Source organism: Platalea leucorodia (genome assembly GCF_965183815.1).
Source record: "Platalea leucorodia genome assembly, chromosome: 4".
NCBI classification, from domain to species: Eukaryota; Metazoa; Chordata; class Aves; order Pelecaniformes; family Threskiornithidae; genus Platalea; species Platalea leucorodia.
Window position 1 is genome coordinate 45,178,006 of NC_138826.1, and position 8,376 is coordinate 45,186,381.

General features: G+C 40.6%; 1 protein-coding gene across 1 annotated transcript; it reads left to right on the plus strand.

The window, feature by feature from the left end:
* Positions 1 to 612: 612 nt before the first annotated feature.
* On the plus strand, positions 613 to 3,972 carry FGF23 (fibroblast growth factor 23; the record flags this gene model as incomplete). Its single annotated transcript, XM_082308993.1, has 3 exons — positions 613 to 835; positions 2,916 to 3,019; positions 3,535 to 3,972. The coding sequence occupies 3 exons, from the start codon at positions 613 to 615 to the stop codon at positions 3,970 to 3,972; spliced, it is 765 nt and encodes a 254-aa protein (XP_082165119.1).
* Between the last annotated feature and the right edge of the window lie 4,404 nt (positions 3,973 to 8,376).

Sequence of the window (8,376 nt, forward strand, 5' to 3'; positions counted from 1 at the left end):
ATATCAGCACAACATGCTCACTGCAAAACTTGCACCATAATGAAGAGGGAAACAGGCCCAGGACAACCTAATATCAGCTTTTGATACATTTGCAAAATATTTTAGCAGTATTTGATGTTTCCACTAAATCAGAATGTATTTTGGAAACTGAGAGGGGAGGTGGGAATCTGAATAAACATATCTGAGAAAAAAAGGTAATTCAGGTCTGAAGGGTCATTCCCTTCAGTAAAAGTGCAGTGGATTGCTCTTCCTGGATCTAACAGTAGGGGCGTGGGAAGCTTTCAGATGTCACAGGGTTGTAGATAACATTTGAACATATGATTAGCTTTCGTGAGCTGTCTTTAGAAACCTTACATTTTTCCGCCCCGCACCTTAGCCAGAGATCCTTCCCTTGAGGTTTCGGGACACTTAAAATGTTGCTTTGACAAAAATCAAGGATGTGGAGAAGTTTTTCCTGTGTGATGTCACTTTGCTGCCCTTTATAAGTCTCTGCAGAAAAGAAGGGAACCTATCTGAGGATTCACACTCCAGACAAAGGCGACCACGGCAAAGCGAGAAGCACAGAGGCGTATCAAGTTGCAGATACTGACCAACCGCCAGGAACGGCGAGCCATGCCGCACACCAGTCCCTACAGCTGCCTGGGGTACACGCTGCTGGTGCTCTGTAGCCTGAAGGCTGCCCTCGCCTTTCCCAACTCCTCTCCACTGCTGAATCCCAGCTGGGGGAATGGAGATCGCCTGACGCACCTCTACACAGACACAGAGAGGAACAGCTTCCATCTCCAAATCAACGCTGATGGCTACGTTGATGGTGTTCCTCACCAAACCATTTACAGTAAGTGCCTTACTATGGACCCTCAGTCTTCACAGGAGCAGGGGAGGGAGAACAAGACTTTTGCTTTCTCATTAGCTCTAAAAAAAAATCCCCTCCTCTCATTAGGCAGGCAGATAGAGGTGTATAGCTATGGAATGGAAAACATACAGAATTATAATCGTCCTTTTGTTTAACAAATAAATAAAATCACTCCAAAGAAATATAGTGGATGGGGAATTTCATTCCTCACCTAAGAGAGTTGAAGTCCTATGGTTCCTGTGATACTCTGCAAGCAAAAATTATCTGAATTATCCTCCACTTCATGGTTTTACCCACTTCTTGTGGAAGTTCCTATTAGAGGTTGGTGATGACATCCCCCAAATAGCTGCTTCCCATTGCAGTGACAGTATTACCAAAGGAACTGCACTGAGGGAACTCACCACAGCAGTGGTGGAAAACTGATAGCATCCATAAAATCATTATTTTGGGGTAGAGAGCTGATAACTACTAAAACTAACTCTAATGTGCATAGAACATGGGTATGCAAAGGTCAATTAAAAAGGGGGAAACTACAAAGGTCAGACTGTCATAAAATAAATGCTAAGCCTTTGGGGTTCATGAGAAGTAACTATTCCCTACTGTAACTAAAAGGTTCTCAAATTGTCTCATCTTAGTTTATTTTCATGGAAAAACTAAGGTATTCTTCTTCCTTTGCTGAATACCTGGCCCAAACACTACAGTTAGTAGAAATTTTTTTTTTTTTTTTTTTTTTAAGACTTAGTGTTCTTTCATAGCATTTCAAAAGTACTTCTCTTCTGGCAGCACTCAAATCACAAGTAGCTAGGCATCATGAAGTCATGTTTATTATTATTGCTGCATAGCATCTTCTTCATCCACTCAATTAAAAATGTAAGCATATGTAATGATGTTTTTACATGAGTATATAAGGAGCAAAGGCTGTTTTTAAAAGTTATAATTTAATCAAGGACAAAAAAGGATAAAAAGTTCTGCTATTTTTTTTTTTTTAAGGAATTACTAATGAAACACTTACAGGGATGCTTGCGCTGTCTTGTTGTTATTCTTCCTGCATATTTAAAGCTTTTATAAAACTAATTTTAGGTATGTTGGTCAAGAACCAGTGTGATGTTTTAGAGAACAGCCAGCAAAATACCATGTTTTGCCCATACCTGCCATGAAATAAATGCATTTTTGGAATGGTGGAGCAGGAAGGGTGGAAATCAGACAACAAAAGGGGTCATGAAAAGGAGGGTGACTGAATCTCTGCCAGGTCACCATGGTACCACTGAGACACCAAATAAATGAGAAGTGCAAAGTTCTGCATCAGGGCAGCAATAACTCCCTCCAGCTGCACAGGCTAGGAGGAGGCTGGATGTGTACAGCTCTCCTGGGCAGGACCTGAGGGTTACAGCAGGCACCGAGTCAAACATCAGTCAATAGCACACTCACTTTGAGACAACAGCAAATCACCCACTGTGGACAGCAGGTCAAGGAAAGTTGTTATTCCCACTTTACTCGGCACTGGTGAAACTGCTCTTGGAGCACTATAGCAACCCCAGTTCAAGATGAATGTGGAGAAACTGGAACTGGTCTGGCAGAGGGTTTTCAGTATGGTCAGGGACCTTGAATATGATCTATTGGGAAAGGTTGAGGGAGGTGGGCTTGTTCAGTATAGCAAAAAGGAGGTTAAGGATAATCTAATAGCACAGGGCAGTCACAAAGATGAGGGAGACAAACTCCCTTTGGTAGTGGCCAATGACAGAACTACAGGCAATGTCCCCAGACTGTAGTTTGGGACTTCAGAGGGGATGTCAGGGAAAAAAAGTTGTCTTTGGAGGTTAGTGCAGCACTGGAACAAGGCACCTGAAGAGGTGGTGGCATCTCCATCCTGGGAGCTTTCCAAAACTCAGACAGACAAAGCCACAGCTAACCTGATCTAGGGTGGGCAATAGTCCCAGGTCATATGGGAGGTTGGTTCAGACCCCCCAGAGGACACTTCCAGTCAGAGCATCTGTGGATCCGTAGGGCAACGGTGCAGTGTCAAACTGGGTCCTGGATTTGACATCTCTGTTTTTCTAAACAGGTGCCCTAATGATCAAGTCTGAGGGTGCTGGCTCAGTAATAATCACAGGTGTGAAGAGTGGACGCTACCTATGTATGGACACGAAAGGAAACATTTTTGGTTCGGTGAGTGACCTTTACTAAGACTCAAGACTGAAAGGCGGGTGAGGTCTGCTACTGTGGTGCCTATTTCCTCAGCAGGGGCAAATCTGTATAGCTGCAGTAGGAGGATGCAGATGTAAGCAAGCTGAGGACCTGCCACTTAGGTTAAACTTTCCTCTCTTCTTTGATTGCATTGAGTTGTAGAGCTGACAAAAATCATCTGAGTTCCTGCTTGGGCAAATGAGGGCAGAATGAGATCCAGTGATGGACCAATCTGAATTCCTGCAGTAGCATAGAGCCATGGGTTGGGAGTAGCTCAAAAAATGCAGCCTCTGAAAGAAAACAATGTTATCATTATCATACCTTTGCTGAAAACATAGGCATATATCTCAGATCTACATTTGACCAAGCCTGAGTTGTCTGAGTTGGCAGATCAGAAAAGCATCTGCTGCAAGATCTCATCCCTCTTTCTGTCTTTAATCGGCACTTGTCATTTACCAAATCCCTCTGCTCACAGGTGTCATATTTTTTTTCCTAAGCATTACTTCAGTCAAGAGGACTGCGTGTTCAACCACAGGACACTGGAAAATGGATATGATGTCTACCAATCTCCCAAACACAACTTCCTGGTTAGCTTAGGCAGAATTAAACAAGCTTTCTTCCCTGGTATGAATCCACCACCATACTCCCAGTTTTTGTCCAGGAGAAATGAAATCCCGTTGTTTCGATTCAACACACCTGAGCCCCACAGAAATACTAGAAGTGCAGATATTGATCCAATGGATCCTCACCAGATCCTTGTCCCGCAGAGAAAGATCTCCGCGTTCGGATCTCCGTTGCAGCAGCAAGCAGACTTTTCCCACATGCCCAGAGAACCCATGAGAATCAACCAGAACGATGTGGTCAACCCAGATGACCCACACGCTATGATGGATGCCAGGAGGTACGCAAGTCCTCGCTTTTATATTACAAGATAACTGTGGCCCTGCCACTTGCAAATTGAAGACGAGTGAATAAAATAAGCAAAAGGAACTGTCTAGCACACTCAGTCTGAATGTCAAAACGGCTATTCAAAACCTGAAAGACATTGGGAAAAAATCCAAAATTTCAAATTTTGTACTTAGAGATGACAGTTTACTGAAAAAACAAGTTAGACATTTTCCAGTTGGAACTTTGTTTTACTGGAAAGAAGATATATTTTTGAAAAGAATAATACAAACCAAACATTTTAGGGTCTGAATCACCTTCAGTATGCATCAGTGAAAAAAAGAATTCACTTGAATGAAAGGAGAAACTGATGTTACGTTACTGATGTAACTGGGAAGAGACCTGGAGCATCTGAGATTCCAACAGAGACAGGGAATCCTCTTACTAGCACCACCCCTGGCTGTGCAAGCACAGCAGACAAACCAACTGATGGTGTGTTATATTATTATATAAAAATTACTATATATGTTTTTAGCTGTTAAGTTGGAGCTTCAGTCTCTTTTCACGGCCATACGAGTCAAAAAGTGACTACTCTGCTGTCACAGGAGCAGCGCACATGGAAAACTGGAGTATCTGACAGGAGAACAGGACAGGATCAAATGGTCTTGTGTAGAAAGAGTCATTCTGACACTTATTGAATCCAAGCTGAGGTTTGGAAAAAAAAAGAGGAGCATCTCACTGCCTCTCAAGTGCTTCTCTATCACACTTCTATATTCACGAAATTCTCGCATCACAATATGGAAATATAATGTAGAGACATTCTTTAGTTTTGCATACTTCCAACCTAGGAAGAAGTACCAGGATTACTAATAATCGAGTGTGTTAAACAGGATGGTTTGTTTTGCACACTGCTGAACTCTACAGGGGAAAAAAAAAATAAAAAATTAGGTCTTATAGACATCAAACTGTTAATAGCTCATGAAGATTCTCATCTAATGAGTGAAAATTAGGTTTGCATTTAGAAAAGGAGAATCTAAGTTCAGTATCCATGTTTCTATTTAGTTCTGAGCAGGTACCGGATGCTTTATACTTGTAAGAGTGAAATTACTTTAATATTAATCAGGAAATCTCTAATGTTGACAAAATCTTTTCCCTAGATTGGCATATGTTATGGACAAGTTTACTTATCAGAATCTAACCTCCATATATACATCTGAAGTTTACAAATCTTTAGGTAAGATGTGATATCTGCAGAGCAGAGCTTTTTATTGTGATTTAGGTGTCAAATTGTTAGCTGGTAGAATTCAGTATAGTTTGACTGGTTTTAACGGAGCTTTATTCATTTCCACAAGGACTCTGAAAATTGTGTACATACTTAGCTATTTTCCTCCCTTATTTCTTTTCATTTTGATTTGCCATTCCTGTCATCTTAAATCTGTGTGGTTTTGAAAAAGTTATTCTTGATGTACTCTGTGGCAATCAATAGCAAGGTACTGATGAGCTGCACAAAAATCCAGTGTGGCAGATATTTGAGAAGAGACTTTTATTTTGGTGCGTGTGCATTTTCTGCATGTCAAGATGCAGATTCTTCTGTTTTCTTTATTTACTATATTTAACAGCCTGACAACAGTCTGAAAATGGTACATTTGTCCCAGCTGTGCTCATAGTAATAATGAAAAAGACACTAGGCTAGATTCTGGTCCTGTTCTTTTTTCTGTCTTGTGAAGTAATTCACTGAAGCCACTGGAGTTACAGCAGTGTAACAAAATCAAAATAAGGCCCTCTGTGTTTCTTGCTTTCATTGAAATTGTTCTGGATTTAGTACAGGGTCTGTCCTGCTGACAGCAGTTAAAATAATCTCTTTTTTTTCCTATATATGTGTATATATACACGATATCTCTTTATCTACAACATCCAAGTTGTTATGTTAGAAACGTCATAAGGCTTGATTCTGCTGTTAGAATAGTTTTCCTACGTGGAGTGATTCCTAATTCATGTAAGTTCTTAGGAGCACAGGAGAAGCCAAATGATTAGGATTAGACCAAGAGTTCTGTCTCATAATTTGTTGGTTTTCATGTTCTAAACTCATCATGGTTTTGATTAGTTTCAAAAGGAAAGGAGTGATTCTAACAGATTTAGGAGAATTGCAGGACGGGCGGATAGTTGTGCATTTTCTTGGTTATTCAAAATACAGAAAGGCTTTTTACCTTTCTGTCTGTACAGTGGAGAGGTGTGATTTTATTTATACGTTCTAGTTTAATAATTTTACTTGATTCCTATACCATCCTTCTTGGCTTTTGTTCCTTGGGAACTCTGGACTGCAATTACATGAGCAAGATTTTCATTTTGCATAAATTGTTGTAAGCTCCACAGAGCTCTCTAGGACTCTGAATCAACGGACCTACAACAATTTGAATCATGAAAAATTCTGTCTCGATCCATATCAAACTTTGATGAGAAATGTCAGTGGGGTTAAATCTCTATACCATCTCTATATGCATACATTGGAGCAGAGTTAGAAGGGTTGCTCACTCCATCAGTAGCCAAGGGATTTAGTCCCTAAGCTAAGAGTGAATGCACAGCTGATTTTGCATCAAAAATATATTTGTAACTGTAGAGAACGGAATCGAAATGTCAAAAGAATTAATTCTTCAAAGGAGATGCTGGTCATCACCAGCTAGTAAGAAAGCATTACTTATTTATATTGCAATATTTATTTATTTATTTGAGTGGGTCCTAAATCCCACAGAATATTTATAAATATTTATAACAATGTATACTGTTAATGAGACTGTTTCCTTTTATAAAAGTACCAATAAACTTTTCCTTCTCTCCAAATGGTGGATTCTGCATTGTCTGTTCAAGCTTCCCATTCCAGAAGGACTTGAGTGAACAAATGACACTAGGTGTGTCTGAAAATTTTTGTGTCCCGCTATCTCCTGTGATTTTCAGCCTTATAGGCTGCAGCTTCCTGGGTGTTTCATGCACCACAACCATGAAAGTTCTGTGAAAGATGATGAGAAAAATGAAGAGTTTTAGACTATGGTCTAGACTGACCATGAAGGGATTGTTACCTCTACTGGGAAACTTTCTGCAACCCAAAAGCAATGGAAAACCACTGGTCTAGCGGTTCAGTCCTGCTAGGAAATATTTGTGATCCTGGCTCCAAGATCTTAGGGTAAAAGACACTTGCTAAATTACCATTATTGCTCACTTATTGCTGCTCATACAAAATATTCTAACTCCATTCCTAGGGCTATGCTAAGGCTCTCTTTTGCAGTAGACAGATTGAATAAATTGCAGATATCATCCTCATAGTTCTTTCCTGCAATGGTCCCCAGGCCCACCAAGACTCAGCAGAGAGCTGCAAAATGGCAAGTGCCCATGGGTCTGACAGATTATCTCCTTGCAGTGCTTCCCCTCACTATACTATATATCCCCTCAGATACTCTATGGTGCTCTGTCATAGTCAGTAGCATCATTTGCATCTGCTATGGTGCTAATACCAAGAGAAGCATCACACTACCACCAGGTACCACCGTACTGTTGTACTTTGTGGGCAAGAGGACAGTGGTCTTCAGGTCGGTGGGAAACTCTCCTCTCTTCTTCAAGATCCCTTTCTCCTCCCATTGCTAAAGTTTATGTCCATGGACTTCAAAGGGGGAAGAAGCACAGCTGGAGTGTGCAACAGAATTGAAGCATATGAGAAACTTAATAGATGCCCAGGTATTATAAAAAAAATTAGCTGTATCTTTTAGTCTCCCACACACTTGAAATCTCAGTACTGCCTTGGGACTGTTCAAACTCATTCACAGCAAGCTGTGCACAATGAAATAAGAAGAAAGCATGCTGCAGAGCAGCTGTGGCCCCAGAAACCATCTCTGCCACCTCTCTCTCTTTCCAAGAGCAGGACAAACATGAAGGTTTGTTCAGTTGTTGTTTCTCCTTGTCCAGGAAGCTTGCTCTGTTGTGAACTGAAACTGCAACTGGATCTTGAAGCAAGGAAAAATGTTGAGAAAGAGGAACAATCCAAAGACTGTCATTCTATGTATCCTGAGATGTTATTAGAAATAATTTCTGAGACTATTTTCTCCATGGAGTAGTCCAAATAAAACACCAAGCCTCTGCAAAGTACCTTAGCACAGCACTGAAGGCGACAGCATGGATGATAGTGGTAAAGGACAATCAATGAAATCCAGATTGTCTGTTCCTGGTGTCCTTCTAAAGGCAGACACTTCCTAAAAAAAAGCACTTGATCCCCATCTCTAGGCCAAACAAGTTCTGGGAAATGCAACTGAAAAGTGAAGTGACTCTTTTTCTAGAAGTGTCTGTAAATGGTAACATTAAATAACAGTACTTGAACAGCAGTGCGAATAGAGACTCTTGAAGGACATCTCAAAAGGTTTAACTGGGCCTTGTTTACTTATTTACTAAATATAGAAAGCTTTATTATC